The sequence below is a fragment of the Rana temporaria genome, chromosome 10 (genome assembly GCF_905171775.1).
Source record: "Rana temporaria chromosome 10, aRanTem1.1, whole genome shotgun sequence".
In the NCBI taxonomy this organism is placed as follows: Eukaryota; Metazoa; Chordata; class Amphibia; order Anura; family Ranidae; genus Rana; species Rana temporaria.
Window position 1 is genome coordinate 23,814,534 of NC_053498.1, and position 17,326 is coordinate 23,831,859.

Below are 17,326 nucleotides of genomic sequence, written 5' to 3' on the forward strand. Positions count from 1 at the left end.
CACTCTTGTGAAACGTACCTGAAAACGAAGCATTCCTGCGATGCGATCTCGTTGCTGGAGGCAGCATTCAACTTTACCAAGCTTCCTCCCGGGTCAGCAGACTCCGACAGTGTGACTGGCCGGACCCACGATGACGTCACTCCCACGAATGCGCAGAGGAGATGTCATTTATGGCACAGGATTTTAAAGAAACGCCCCGTGAGGCCGTTCCTTTAGAGCGCATGCACTGATGACACCATCGGCTGCATTTATAGTAAATATCTCCTAAGCGGTGCATGTTTAGGAGATATTTACAGCACCTATAGGTAAGCCTTATTATAGGCTTACCTTTAGGTATAAGTGCAAGCCATAGGTGTGCGCAACCTATTGCATTAGGGTGTGCACCCCAAACAGAACCTCATGTATGTTTATATATATATATATATGTATAGACACACACACACACACACACACACACACACACACAGAGCTTTGTGTACATAGGAACAGTGATCTGGCTCTTCTCCCTGAAAATCAGGGATAAAAAATAGCCAGATTAGTAAGTAAAAGCAGCACACATTACACATTGTTAGGAGGAAAGTTAACCTCTTTCCAGCCAGTGTCATTAGTACGGTATACAGTATTATCAATGTTCACTGTATTGGTGTCACTAATGGCGTCAGTGTCAGTTTGCGACCCTCCCAGCCAGTCTCAGCACCAAATTGCCTGCTACCCTACCAGTCCCATTATAAGTCGCTAGTCACCACCATTACCAGTATAGTGTCATAGCTGAGTATATTCCTATATATATATATATATATATATATATATATATATATATATATATATATATATATATATATATATATATATATATATATATATATATATATATATATAAATATATATACCACAGTTTGTAGACACTATAATTTTCACACAAACCAATTAAAATATACTTATCAGGATATTTTTTTACCAAATACATGTAGCAAAAATACAGTTTGGTCTTATTCTATGAGGAAATTGATTGCGTTTTTTTCAAACGTTTTGGTCTTTTTTCATATTTTATCAAATATTTTATATCATATTTCTTTTATAAAAAATAAAAACCCCAGAGGTGATCAAATTCCACCATAAGAAAGATCTATTTATATAAATATAATTTGTGTACAGAGTTGCATAACCGCGCAAATGTCTATGGGCAAAAAAAGGTTGAACAAAATCAGCAGGATTAGTTACATCTGAAGCCCTGGCTGAGTCCCCCCTTACACCAGAAGCCCTGGCTGAGTCCCCCCTTACACCCGAAGCCCTGGTGGAGTCATACCTTACACCCGAAGCCCTGGCAGAGTCCTACCTTACACCAGAAGCCCTGGCGGGGTCACCCCTTACACTAGAAGCCCTGGCAGAGTCCTACCTTACACCAGAAGCCCTGGCAGAGTCCCCCCTTACACCAGAAGCCCTGGTGGAGTCCCCCTTACACCTGAAGCCCTGGCAGAGTCCTCACCTAAGCCAGAAGCCCTGGCAGAGTCCCCCCTTAAGCCAAAAGCCCTGGCAGAGTCCCCTCTTAAGCCAAAAGCCCTGGCAGAGTCCCCCCTTAGACCAGAAGCCCTAGCAGAGTCCCCACTTACACCAGAAGCCCTGACAGAGAACCCCCTTACACCAGAAGCCCTGGCAGAGTCCCCTTTTACACCAGAAGCCCTGGCAGAGTCCCCCTTACACCAGAAGCCCTGACGGAGTCCCCCTTTACACCAGAAGCCCTTGCAGAGTCCCCCTTAAACCAGAAGCCAAGTTGTCCCTAAGTGCTAGCTGGACAAGAGATCAACTGGGAAGCTCCTGGAAGAGGGATGGAAGGGGACAGATGAGGGAGAGGGGGAGGGAGATGGGGGACTGCTTACTTACCATAGGCTAGTATCTTGCAGCCACAACAGGTCTTCCAGCTGCTGCACATCAAATCTCCCCCCCCTGCCTTCTGGGAACTAGCACAAAAAATATCCCTCCGGTGGTATCTTACCCCCACGAGGGTAGCGAAATTTAGCCCCTCCACGTCTGAGAACTGCTGGAGATGCGACTCCGGTAGAGGAGACATCCTCCATATCCTCTGGACATGTCCTCTTATACAACCGTACTGGACAGAGATATCCCGTATTCTTACGGATATCTCTCAGACACAGATAGACCCTACCCTTGCTTTGGCACTGTTGAACTTGACAATTGACGTAGTTCACCCCAAATACAGGGTGGTACTGACCAACGTTCTCCTTGTAGCAAGACTGTCTATCACTAGACTATGGAAAACTACACAAATACCATCCATGGAACATACCCTAGACCAGGTTAATGTACATTACAATTACGAACTGTAAAATTCACCCTCCTAGATTTAGCCATGCTCCCCACTAGGTGCCGCTGACCTCCTTCACAGGGTGGAAGGCGGAGTGCAGCTGTATCACTCCGCCGCCTACAGTAAGGGATCTGCTGCCGGAACTATAGAGACAGCATCAGAAAATGCGGCCGGCTGCCCGCTTTCTCTGCTGCTGTAGTCCTTCGCATAGGTCAATCTATGTAATATAAAATAATAATATAATTACCAAAATAGTCCCACTTGTAGCTCTGTCACTGCCAGTGAGTGTCCATTGGTGGAGCATGCAGTTTCAACAGAAAAGAGTGCTGGCTGGCAGGGGGTGATTAGGTTGTGCTCAGGCACACCCGGAACACCCCGTGCGCACGCCTATGGTGCAAGCTATAGGTTTACAACGGTAAGTTAAGTTTAAGTTTAAGTTTAAGTGTGTAGAAAACAACAGCATAAACATCCCACCTTATATAATTACGAATAAACATGTTAGCATAGATGGCACACTGTCTACAGATTGCCACAGAAACAAGAAACGTAAAATATTTTTCCCAATAGATGTATTTAAAACTCCAGGGCATTGGCTGCCTCATCATACTGTAGTGCAACCTGTTAAGTCATGTTTATCTGGTCATTACCCTCTAGGTAACAGTTGCCCACCTAAGGCTCCATTCACACTAATGCTTTTTTTGATGCATTTTGCATTTTGAAGAAATGCAGGGAAATTTTTTAACATGGTTTCCTATGGAACATGTTCACATCAATGCTTTTTTGTGCCTCTGCAGTTTTTGGAAAGGGTCAGTGACTTTTTTTCCTTCAAAAAGCAGCGTTTTGCATGCAAAAGAATTGAATGGACCTGTATCCAAAAACGCATTTTGCTGCGATTTTGCCACGATTTGCGTTTTCTTTTTTAACCTGTTTATAGCTAGTTGTTAAAGGAAATGTAAAAAAAAAAAAAAAAAAATTACTGGCTAAAAAAAATAATAATAATTGCGGTAAAATCGCGGTGAAAACACACGTCTAAAAACGCAGCAAGCACCGCAAAATGTATTGCAAAAACGCTCAAAAGCAACATGCATAGGTGTGAATCGAGCCTAATGCAATGCTATTGAAAACAATCCATTTGCACGACAGATTTCTGCAATCATTTAAAAAAATCATTATGATCTCTTCTGTATATTTCTAATGATATTATTTCCCAATAGATGTATTCAAAACTCCAGAACATTGGCTGCCCCACCATATAATGTTGACTTAAGTGCAACCGGTGAAGTGATGTTTATCTGGTCATTACTTACCAGGTATCAGTTGCCCACCTAATGGAAAACATTCCATTTACACAACATCAATATGTATATTTCTAATGATAATATTTTCCTTACCTGAGGTCAGATTAATTCTGATAAAGGTTTTCTGCTTCTCCAGCAGAGCTCAGCAATGTGTATGCACTCCGTATATTGTGACTCATTTTGGGTCTACGACTTGGCTATGATGTTTTCTCACAATCTCAATGTGTTGGGGAGGAGAGATATAAGATAATATAAAAGGAAACTGAACTTATACATGATAAGATCAGATTTATATACTGTATATCCTCTGTATAATACAAAAATATTTTTTCAAGTTTCTCAAAGGGCTTTATTTTCAGTGTTAAATATCCCCCAAACCGTATAAAGAACCCATATGCCTGGGAAAAGGGAATTTAGCGACGTTTTACCTACTAAAACAGTTTTGCGTTCAGCTAGTCTTGTGAACAAGGTACCACTGCTAGACAGCATAACTAGGTCTTGCACTCCCAGTATCATTACTACAGACTAGACTCCAGTAGAGCAATGGGGACTCATCCCAGCCTGCAAATTAACAATTACACGAATGATCTTAAAGTGGTTATAAAGGCAGAAGGCTTTTTTTTTTTATCTTAATGCATTCTATGCACTAAGATATAAAGCCTTCTGTGTGCAACAACCCCTCTCAGCCTCCCTAATACTTACAGTATCTCACAGAAGTGAGTACACTCCTCACATTTTTGTAAATATTTTAATATATCTTTTCATGTGACAACACTGAAGAAATGACACTTTGTTACAATGTAAAGTAGTGAGTGTACAGCTTGTATAACAGTGTAAATTTGCTGTCCCCTCAAAATAACTCAACACATAGCCATTGATGTATAAACCGCTGGCAACAAAAGTGAGTACACCCCTAAGTGCAAATGTCCAAATTGGGCCCAATTAGTAATTTTTCCTCCCCGGTGTCATGTGGCTCATTAGTGTTATAAGGTCTCAGGTGTGAATGGGGAGCAGGTGTGTTAAATTTGGTGTTATCGCTCTCACTGTCTCATACTGGTCACTGGAAGTCAAACATGGCACCTCATGGCAAAGAACTCTCTGAGGATCTGAAAAGAATTGTTGCTCTACATAAAGATGGCCTAGGCTTTGAGAAGATTGCCAAGACCCTTGAACTGAGCTGCAGCACGGTGGCCAAGACCATACAGAGGTTTAACAGGACAGGTTCCACTCAGAACAGGCCTTGCCGTGGTCGACAAAAGAAGTTGAATGCACGTGCTCAGTGTCAAGTCCAGAGACTGTCTTTGAGAAATAGATGTATGAGTGCTGCCAGCATTGCTGCAGAGGTTGAATGGGTGGGGAGTCAGCCTGTCAGTGCTCAGACCATACGCCGCATACTGCATAAAATTGGTCTGCATGGCTGTCGTCCCAGAAGGAAGTCTCTTCTAAAGATGATGCACAGGAAAGCCTGCAAACAGTTTGCTGAAAACAAGCAGACTAAGGACATGGATCACTAGAACCATGTTGTGTGGTCTGATGAGACCAAGATAAACGTATTTGGTTCAGATGGTGTCAAGCGTGTGTTGTGGTAACCAGATGAGGAGTACAAAGACAAATGTGTCTTGCCTAAAGTCAAGCATGGGGGTGGGAGTGTCATGGTCTGGGGCTGCATGAGTGCTACCGGCACTAGGAAGCTACAGTTCACCGAGGTAACCTGAATACCAACATGTGTTGTGACATACTGGGCCGCAGGGCAGTATTCCAACATGATAACGACCCCAAACACACCTCCAAGATGACCACTGCCTTGCTAAAGAAGCTGAGGGTAAAGGTGATGGACTGGCCAAGCATGTCTCCAGACCTAAGCCTGTATGGAAGTCTTCATTTGTGTAAGTTTGTTCTGTGGTGTTGGTCTCCATACTTCCAGACATGTCAGGGGTCAGATATAAGCCTAGGGTGTCCATGTGCATGCCTCACTGTGTCCATGCCTTACTGTGCCCATGCCTCACTGTGTTCATGCCTCACTGTGCTCATGCCTCACTGTGCCCATGCCTCACTGTGCCCATGCCTCACTGTGTCCATGCCTTACTGTGCCCATGCCTCACTGTGTCCATGTCTCACTGTGTCCATGCCTCACTGTGTCCATGCTTCACTGTGCCTCACTGTGCCCGTGCCTCAGTGTGTCCATGCCTTACTGTGCCCATGCCTCACTGTGTTCATGCCTCACTGTGCTCATGCCTCACTGTGCCCATGCCTCACTGTGTCCATGTCTCACTGTGCCCATGCCTCACTGTACCCATGCCTCACTGTGTCCATGCCTTACTGTGCCCATGCCTCACTGTGTCCATGTCTCACTGTGTCCATGCCTCACTGTGCCCATGCCTCACTGTGTCCATGCTTCACTGTGCCTCACTGTGCCCGTGCCTCAGTGTGTCCATGACTAGACTTACGTTTAACATGGGAGTATATAGAAGGGGTGCCCGACTTTGAAAAACTGATGCTACCCGGTCGTAGGTCCCCTGGACAACAAACTGTGCACACTTGTAGGGGAAGAGTGTGGCTATATGTGTGCCAAGTTTGGGGTCCAGGGGAATGGCTCTGCGAATGTCACTGTGTTATTTTGATCCTATTTGCTTTTACTTGTCTTCTCAAATGTGAGTGACCATTTTATATTTTATTTATTAAATGACCACTTTTTTAACCACTTGGGATCCGCGCTATGGAGGAAAGACGTCCACAGTGCGGCTCTCAAGTGCCGAGTGGACGTCTTTGGATGTCCTGTTGTTGACAATCCCTGTGCGCGCCGCTGGGGGCGCGCAGCGAGGAAACAACGTGCCCGGTGCATCGCTGGGAAGCCGATGCGTGTACCTGGCAGCCGCGATGTCCGCCAGGTACCCGCGATTGTCGGTGACAGCAGGGATGTGGAGCTCTGTGTGTAAACACAGAGCTTCACGTCCTGTCAGGGAGAGGAGACCGATGTGTGTCCCTTGTACATAGAGACACAGCATCGGTCACCTCCCCCAGTCAGTCCCCTCCCCCCACACAGTTAGAACACCCAGGATACACATTTAACCCCTTCCTCAGCCCCTAGTGTTAACCCCTTCACTGCCAGTCACATTTAAACAGTAATTAGTGCATTTTTATAGCACTGATCGCTGTATAAATGTGAATGGTCCCAAAATTGTGTCAAAAGTGTCCGATACGTCCGCCGCAATATCGCAGGCCTGACAAAAAAATCGCAGATCGCCGCCATTACTAGTAAAAAAAAAATCATAAACCTATCCCCTATTTTTTAGGCATTATAACTTTTGCGCAAAGCAATCAATATACGCTTATTGTGATTTTTTTAACAAAAATAGAAGAATATGTATCGGCCTAAACCGTTGGATTTTTTTTTTTTAAATGGGATATTATTATAACAAAAAGTAAAAAATATTGTGTTTTTTTTCAAAATTTTCTGTCTTTTTATGTTTATAGCGCAAAAAAAAAAATCGAAGAGATGATCAAATACCACCAAAAAAAAACTCTCTTTATGGGGAAAAAATGATAAAAATATAATTTGGGTACCGCATTGTATGACCGCGCAATTGTCATTCAAAATGCGTCAGCGCTGAAAGCTGAAAATTGGTCTGGGCACGAAGAGGGTTTAAGTGCCCAGTAATGGTTAAACGGAATTATACTATGTGGCCCAATTTCTCTCATTAACATATGTTACACTGGGAGGATTTGTGTATGAAATAAAGTTGCTTAAACCTATGGTGGATACCCATTGATGTCAATATAGTGGAATATCGTCGCCTGGTCTCACTGCCAGGCCCCATTGAAAGCTGTGCATGCTGTACCTCTCCCTGGGTGTGTTACACCAACAAGCTCATTCGATCCTTCAGGCTTATGCCCTGCTGGGTCCATCTTGTCTGGTAAGCCTTTGATGTTCATGGTGGTGGAATGCCTGCAGAGAACTATATACAGAGTCACTTTTATCACAGTGGATCAATTTTGGACTTTATATTTCATTTGTTCACCAGCACTTTTTTGGTTTATTTCCATCTTTGATGCTTCACTTTGTATTTATTATATTTATATAATATTGGTTATTTATTCACTATGGGCCAGATTCAGGTACAATTGCGGCGGCGCAACGTAACCCGTTTACGTTACACCGCCGCAAGTTTTCAGTGTTAGTGCCCGATCCACAAAGCACTTACCTGTAAACTTGCGGCGGTGTATCGTAAACACGTCCGGCGCAAGCCTGCCCAATTTAATTGGGGCGTGTACCATTTAAATTAGGCGCGCTCCCCCGCCGGACGTTTTGCGCATGCTCCATTCGCAATTTTCTCAACGTGCTTTGCGCGAAATTACGGCGGCGCGACGTGTTTGTGAATCGTGATGTGCGTAACGTACTTACGCTGAAAAAAAAAATCAAAATCGACGCGGGAACGACGCCCATACTTTAACATGGCTGGTGTAAAGTTAAGCAATGAAAAAGATTGCTTAACTTTGCGACGGGAAACTAAGACTTGCGCCGACGTAACGGACGCGAAAACCGTTGTGGATCGCCGTAACTGCTAATTTGCATACCCGACGCTGGAAAACGACGCAAACTCCACCCAGCGGTGGCCGAGGTACTGCATCCTAAGATCCGACGGTGTAAGACAATTACACCTGTCGGATCTAAGGGCTATCTATGCGTAACTGGTTCTATGAATCAGTCGCATAGATACTCTGAGAGATACGACGGCGTTTCAGAGAAACGCCGTCGTATCACTTCTGTGAATCTGGCCCTATATTCATTTGGTGCATTTTCAACCTACACATTATTTTGGATCATGTCCAAATTTTGAATAGCACAATTTTGTTCAGTCAATGATTGCGTTATATTATCACTTTGATTACCGTAATCATTTGCATAGTTTTTATATTATGTGTGCGATTTATTTGATTTATTAAGTATAACACGGAGGTTATATGTACACTTATACCTTTTGAGCATACAGAGAGTAATATTTTGAGTGCCGCACTTTCTCTTTTCCACTTCTAAAGAAGCACCCTGACAAAGCGAACTGGGGGGAAAGTTCATTGGAATGGGTTTTCCAAACAATTTTTACTATTTTGATGTTGCACCAAAAAGGCTTAATGTCAAATGGAAAAGGAAGCACAAAACTATATCTACAAAATAATAAATACATATACAGTATATAAGACATCTTTATTGATTTTTTTGAAGAAGGATTTTAATGAAAACTAATCTCAAAGTAACCCATAAATACAGTCTAAGATCCCCAATACAACAGTGCCAACAACTCAGTGCCAACAATGCCAATTGTGATGTCAAATAGGTTTGCAAAAACATAATAAAAAAATAATAGGCAATGGTAATGAATTATAGCAAGTGATTGCACAGCTGATTGAGTAACAGCACAGCATGCAATAATAATCAATGTTCATAATGTATACTACTCTTAGAAAAAACTTTTACTTTCAATACTGCCCCTCTGGGTGATGGGTAAGCTCCCATGCAATTATATTCCTGGATCCTTATGTTTGGACTTATCAACTATATACAGTGTGTTTATATATTTGTTCTGTATTTATATTTTTGTTGTTTTCCCATAGATGCCAATAAAATATTTACAAAAATGCGAGGGTGTATTCACATTTGTGAGGTACTGTATTTATATATATATATATATATATATATATATATATATATATATATATATATATATATATATATATATATATATACAGTTTCTTACAAAAGTGAGTACACCCCTCGCATTTTTGTAAATATTTTATTCTATCTTTTCATGTGACAACACTGAAGAAATTACACTTTGCTACAATGTAAAGTAGTGAGTGTACAGCTTGTATAACAGTGTCAATTTGCTGTCCCCTCAAAATAACTAAACGCACAGCCATTGATATCTAAAATGCTGGCAACAAAAGTGAGTACACCCCTAAGTGAAAAAATCCAAATTGGGCCCAAACTGTCAATATTTTGTATGGTCACCAATATTTTTCAGCACTGCCTTAACCCTCTTCGGCATGGTGTTCACAAGAGCTTCACAGATTGCCAATGGAGTTCTCTTCCACTCTTCCATGATGACATCAAGGAGCTGGCGGATGTTAGAGACTATGTGCTCCTCCACCTTCCATTTAAGGAAGCCCGCAGATGCTCAATAGGGTTTAGGTATGGAGAATGCTTGGCAGTGGTCATCTTGGAGGTGTGTTTGGGGTCGTTATCATGTTGGAATATTGCCCTGTGGCCTAGTCTCCGAAAAAAGGGGAACATGCTCTACTTCAGTATGTCACAGTACATGTTGGCATTCATGGTTCCCTCAATGATCTGTAGCTCCCAAGTGCTGGCAGCACTCATGCAGTTCCAGACCATGACTCTCACACCATCATGGTTGACTGTAGGCAGGACACACTTGTCTTTGTACTCCTCACCTGGTTGCCGCCACACACGCTTGACACCATCTGAACCAAATAAGTTTATCTTGGTTTCATCAGACCACAGGACACGGTTCCAGTAATCGTCCTAATGTCCATACAGTAGTCTGCTTGTCTTCAGCAAACTGTTTGCAGGCTTTCTTGTGCATCATCCTTAGAAGAGGCTTCCTTCTGGGACGACAGCCATGCAGAACAATTTGATGCAGTATGCGGCGTATGGTCTGAGCACTGACAGGCTGACCCCCCACCCCTTCAACCTCTGTAGCAATGCTGGTAGCACTCATATGTCTATTTCCCAGAGACAACCTCTGGATATGACACTGAGCACGTGCACTCAACTTCTTTGGTCCACCATTGTGAGTCCTGTTCTGAGTGGAACCTGTCCTGTTAAACCGCTGTATGGTCTTGGCCACCAATCTTCTTTTAGCCTCGGCCATCTTTATGTAGAGCAACAATTATTTTTTACAGATCCCCAGAGAGTTCTTTGAAATGAGGTTCCATGTTGAACTTTCAGCGACCAGTATGAGAGAGTGAGAGCGATAACACCAAATTTAACACACCTGCTCCCCATTTACACCTGAGACCATGTAACTCGTTTTGACTTAGGGGTGTACTCACTTTTGTTGCCAGCAGTTTAGACATTAATGGCTGTGTGTTGAGTTATTTTGGAGGAGACAGCAAATTTACACTGTTATACAAGCCGTACACTCACTACTTTACATTGTAGCAAAGTGTCATTTATTCAGTGTTGTCACATGAAAAGATGTAATAAAATATTTACAACAGTATATATATATATATATATATATATATATATATATATATATATATATATATATATATATATATATATATATTTATTTATAGTCACCATTGACCAACTGTCAAGATCATCAAATATATACTGCTGTCTTTTTCAACCTTTTCTATGCAGAGGAACACTTGAAATAACTTTCCAGTCTCGGGAACCCCTGCTAAAAATTATTATATCTACAATTCATGATGCATTCGTGTGATGGTCAGTGGGGAGAACGATCCTTACACTTGTGGTCAACGGGATGAAATACCCCCTTACAGATAGCTAAAAAGATGAATGGTGTCAGTGGACACTTATCTGAGAGGCAGAAAGTGCTCATTGCTCAAGAAACCCCCAGCAACCTTTGGAAGAACCCTTACTATAACTACTGTAATATAAATTTGTAAATGTTGGAAATTCATCTCCTAATAGGTCATGAAACAACAATTTTTAGCTTATGGCATGATCAGGTACAAATCGGCGTCTCTTTGGATCTGTCAGGTTGGTGTCCTCGGTGAAAGCTCTCTCAAAAGCAGATTTAATGGCGATCCAGAATTTTTCCTTTAAGTCTTTGCCAATGAAGACATAGAGAAGAGGGTTAACACAGCTGTTGGAAAAAGCCAACAATGTTGATAAAAGTTGGCATATATAAATCACAAGCCGGACATTATAATTCCATGTGTCACTTCCATATGAATGCAAGAGGGAGAATACATGGCCAGGAAGCCAGCTAATAAAGAAGGAAATGATGACGGCAGCAATAACTTTGAAAGGCTTGGTAGATGTTAATCTGGGATTTCTTCGAATGCGCAAAAAGATGAGAGTGTAACAGAAGATAATGATGGTAAAAGGTATAACAAACAGAACAATAAATCGTATTATGACTTGTGCACGTTGCATTAACCATTCTTTATAACAAGCCTTAAAGTTTTCATCACTGTCATCTGCGTGTGTATTTATTAAGTAAGATATATTCAGTAGAATAGATACAATCCAAACAGCAAGAGCAACTTTTATGGCCAGTCTCACAGTGCGATGGTTCTGACACCAGACAGGGAAGACTACGGAGATGCAGCGATCAATGCTAATGACGGTGAGTTGTAGGACACTGGCACACATATTGAGATAAGCTGCAAAAAAGCCAAGCTTGCAGATGAAGGTTCCAAATGGCCAGTGATTGCCAAGGGCCATGTAACTGACAAGTATGGGTAGGAGAAGGCAGAAGGTGAAATCAGCAAAAGCTAAACTTGAGAACCAAACAGAGTTGACTGTCTTCTTCATTTTGAAAGCAACAAACCAGATGACCAGACCATTTCCAGTTATTCCCAGTAAACTTATCCCAGTTAAAAGTACCATGTATGAAACATGGAGTAAATTAAACATAGTGATAAAGTCTTCTTTTGTGTAACTTTTCTCTGTGGTGTTGGTCTTCATACTTCCAGACATGTTAGGGGTCAGATATAATGTTTTGATCCTCTGTAAAACCAAAATCAAAACATGTAAATGTGATTTTCAGCGCTATGTAACAAAGAATCACTGTGACCAAGCAAACTAGGGGAGAAACTTAAATCTACAAAATATTAAATAAGTATATAAAATACATCTTTCTTGATATTTCTTAAGAAGGGTTTTTCTTCTTTAAGATACTTCATTAGGTTTTCCAACAATCAAGTCTAGAGGCTTAGAACAATATAAGACAATATTCAGAGGGAGATAACCCGGAAAATATTAATAGAACACGACATAATGTTAAAAGGGGGGGGGCGGAAAATGGGGGATGGAGGGTGGATAGGTGGGGGGAGAGGGAAAAAAAGGAGCAAACATTGAGCTCAGAAAACATGAAGCACTTAAACAATTGGGAGTATATCAGAGAAGTAGGTAGCCTATAAACATCAGAGGGATTTGGTGGAGCTTAAATCTTTATAACCATGTCCCGTGTTGTACAAATATCAAGCTGGGTAAGCAGGCAAGAAGTGGACCCATGGCATCAGACTGGCTGGAGCAGGGTATGGGGATGAGTCCAGGGGTGTATTTAGGTTTTGTGCTGCCCTAGGCCTGGTGAAACTCGCGCACCCCCTACTTTATATATGACGCACCCCTTCCTTTTTAAGACTCGTCCTGTCATTTTCATGGGATGAGGACAGAGGGACAGGGTGGGATGAGGACAGGGGGACAGGGTGGGATGAGGACAGGGGGGGATGAGGACAGGGTGGCATGAGCACAGGGTAGCATGAGCACAGGGGGACAGGGTGGCATGAGAACAGGGGGGGAAGGGTGGCATGAGCACAGGTGGGCAGGGTGGCAAGAGCACAGGGGGGATGAGCACAGGCGGACAGGGTGGCAGGGGGACAGGGTGGCATGAGCACAGGGGGACAGGGTGGCATTAGCACAGGGGGACAGGGTGGGATGAGCACAGGGTGGGATGTGTACAGGGTGGGATGTGCACAGGGTGGGATGAGCACAGGGTGGGATGAGTACAGGGTGGGATGAGCACAGGGTGGGATGAGCACAGGATGACAGGGTGGGATGAGCACAGGGTGGGATGAGCACAGGGGGGACAGAGCATCTTTTAATTTGGGGGGAGAGGGTGGTATAGGGATATGTGCTGGGGAGTGATTTGAGAGGGAAGATGATATGTGCTAGTGGGGGGGGGGGGGGTGGGCGGGGAATCGGACCCCCCCCCACTAGCACATATCATCTTCCCTCTCAAATCACTCCCCAGCACATATCCCCATACCACCCTCTCCTCTCCCATCACTTCATTCGTTCACCTCGTATCTGCTCCCCCCCCCTTACCTCCTGGTTACTGTGCAGCAAACAATATGAGGGAAATGGGGCACTTTCCCAAAGTGTGCATGGGTGTGATAAATGATATGTAGACCTAATTGGGCGTCAACTTGGGCGTCAACTTTCAGGTGGAATTTGTGTATATATATATATATATATATATATATATATATATATATATATATATATGAAAAAAATGAATAACATTGTACGTTTTGGTCTTCCCTCTCCCTTCTTTGCCTGTTTCCTCTACCCCCACTTTCCCCCCCCCTTCCCCTCTCCTTTTCCCTCCACTTTTCCTCCCCCTTTTTCTTCCCTTTCCATACCTTTCTGCCCTGATTCTTAACAACCTTGGGCCAGATCCACGTAGCGCAGCACATTTTTACGTCCGGCATAGCGTATCTCAGATACACTACGCCGCCGTAACTTACAGCGTATTTTCCGTATCCACAAAGAATTTGCGCCGTAAGTTACGGCGGCGTAGTGTAAATGTGTCGGCGTAAGGGCGCGCAATTCAAATCACTAAGTTGTGGGCGTGTTTTATGTTAATACGTCTTGACCCCACGTAAATAACGTTTATTTTAACGGCGCGTGCGCCGTCCGTGGGGGTATCCCAGTGCGCATGCTCGAATTTAACCCGCAAACAAGCCAATGCTTTTGGCGTTGAATGCAATTCTACGCAAAGCCCTATTCGCGAACGTTTTACGCAAACGACATACACTACGGAAAATTCGACGCTGGCCTGACGTCCATACTTAACATTGCGTACGCCTCATAGAGCAGGGGTAACGTTACGCCGAAAAAAGCCTTACGTAAACGACATAAAAAAAATGCGCCGGGCGGACGTACGTTTGTGGATTGGCGTATCTAGCTAATTTGCATACTCGACGTGGAAATCGACGGAAGCGCCACCTAGCGGCCAGCGTAAATATGCACCTTAGATCCGACGGCGTACTAAGACGTACGCCAGTCGAATCTAGCCCAGCTTCAGGCGTATCTTGTTTTGTGGATACAAAACAAAGATACGCCGGAGCAACCTAGAAGTTACGCGGTGTATCAATAGATACGCCAGCGTAACTGCTTCGTGGATCTGGCCCCTTGTCTCTAATTTCAGACGTTTATATATGTATCTCCTGAGGAAGCGAGCATTGTCTTTTAAAACTCGTAGAGAAATTGATCATATATACATTTACACCTTGGAATGTCAGTTATACCTTGAGTTCTGTAATTATGGAAACCCATGCATATATACCTACAGTATCTTAGAAAAGTGAGTACACCCCTCACATTTTTGTAAATATTTTAAACCGTTGGCAACAAAAGGGAGTATACCCTGAAAATTTGCAAATTGGGCCCAATTAGCCATTTTCCTTCCCCGGTGCCATGTGACAGTCTGGTTATGGTATACAGTATATGCAAATGGTAAAAACCCAGAATATCTAACACCACATGGATATACCACATATTCTTTATTAAAGTAGTATTTTTTTTTTCTTTTGGATAGAGTAAGAGAGGGCAATGTTTGCGTGTATGTGGTCGCCGCTCCTCTCCAGCACGCCGTGTGACGTTAGTGGGGCTCTGTCGGCTGGTGGGGTGTCTCTCTTTTGGCTAGTGTCTATGGTCACTACCTTTACCTTTTTTCCTGGACACTTCTACACCATGGTTATCATGGTTAAACCTTCTAATTCAGGTACACTCACTTTACTGTTGTTTCTGACTCCTCAATATTGGGTCGATTCATCCCTTACCACTTTATTGCTACCCTCCACACATTAAGGTGTTTTATACGCCCTGACCTGATTTAAATATTTTCACTTTTATCATTATAGTTTTTGCCTTTCACTAGTCCAGTTTATTATTCTTATGCACAATTTATTATTTGCTACAGAAACTTTCATGGCTTCTATTGTTATACCTACCACTACATTATTACCTTGTCAATTTGGATGCTCCCTGCCGCCGCTTTGCAGACACTTCAGCTCCCGGGGATATGATCTCTCAGCCCCCAAATGCCTTCTATCAGTTTTGCTACTGCTTATACCGTTTTACCGAATACCCATAGGTAAGATTGTTAGGAATCACTGTGTAGTGTTCCCTCTCTTCCCTATCTAATTAATTACCATTAATTAGGTTCTCATTATCAACTATCATTTACTGTAGGTTACCCCAGTCCCTAGCTGCTCCTGATATATTCCACGAAACGCGTCGAGCATACGAACATACAATATAGCTGTCATGTCACAGTGAAGATGCTTTCTACTATGGGCTTGATATTGTCTGAATCATCAATTGTATTTTACTATTAATCATGGTTATATGTCATTCTGGGTCACATTGCTGGTTTTATTGTTCATCATGTGTTATTATGTTTGTTTACGTTACTTTTAGAATGCTATATGATTTACCAATCATGCTTCTGTTATACATTGTAACTCATTTTTTGATCTACCCTGTTTACCTACATTGCATTGTGCCCTAGCATGCCATTAATAAATATTTGTTATCATATTGATTGATTCACTCTGCCCTAGTGTTCTGTTTCAATTAAAGTCCTAACAACTTATTTTCCCTATTTCATGTTGCCGGGGATGGAGGCTTACGTGCCGGATGGCCATAGCCTCATTTAAAGTGCCACCCTATTAGGTTTTAAATTTAGCAATTTAAACTCCATATTTATTTCGCCATCGGTGTCCCATTGCAGAGATTGCCCTTCATTTCCTTTCCCATAGCCAAACAGGAATTGAGAGGGAATTCCTGTAAATTAAGGAAGTTCCTTTAGGACCCCCCAGGTCATCAGAACCAGTGTCACCATTGGAAGATTCCCCCTCTATTACTTTTCTGGGGACATTCACTTTCAATGATAATTGTAAACAGGACAAGTAGAGAGGATGCATCTCCTTAACAGGGACACAGGAAGCAATAAAAACTGCCAGGTGTTCAAATCCATCTTCACTCTGTCTAAACCTAAAACAAAGGTTTGCCTTTAGTCTTTAAATACTTTAAATATGTGTCATATATGTTTTTAATAGACATGTGCACAGAATTTTTTTTCGCTTTTTTTTGTTCTGTTTCGGATCGTTCCGTAGGTTCGTTCCCGTTCGTTTTTCGTAAGACGCCCGTTTTCCTGTTCGTTCCCGTTCGTTTTTCGTACGACGCGATTTTTTCGTATTCCGATCGTTTCGTATTTTGGTTACCGTTTTATTTTCGTACATGCGGGATGGTTCGTTATTCTGTTTAATTCATGTTCGTTACTTGTTAGACAATAGTTTTTGTGAATTTTCGTAATTTTGTACTTTCGTAAATATTTTGCGGGATTCGCAGCACTTTCAACACGCGGCTCATCCATATTAACTATTGTTAAGCCCCATACACTTGGTCAGACATTTTTAACAACAAACATAAAAACGATCGTTTTACCGAACGTTCGTTCGTTTTTAAACTCCATCAGAAAACCATTTTTGGGTTCCAGGTTCAAAAGTCTGGCCAACTGATCTCCCTTCAGACGAAAATCCACAGAAAAGTTTATTTGGCTCTACTGTACTACTCAGCACAAAAGAGAAGCTGCTTCACTAACTAACTACACTCACTGCCCATTCAAAAAAACGAAAATGTTATCTTATAACAAAAGATTTGCATTCTGTATTTTGAAACCAAATTACGAACAGAAAAAAG

At 42.5% G+C, this 17,326-nt stretch overlaps 1 protein-coding gene across 1 annotated transcript; it reads right to left on the bottom strand.

Moving 5' to 3' along the window:
* Positions 1–11,137: 11,137 nt before the first annotated feature.
* LOC120915817 (chemokine-like receptor 1) lies at positions 11,138–12,313 on the bottom strand. The gene has a single exon (XM_040326615.1). It carries the CDS (start codon positions 12,311–12,313, stop codon positions 11,318–11,320), a length of 996 nt encoding a protein of 331 aa, XP_040182549.1. The 3' UTR covers positions 11,138–11,317.
* Positions 12,314–17,326: the final 5,013 nt, after the last annotated feature.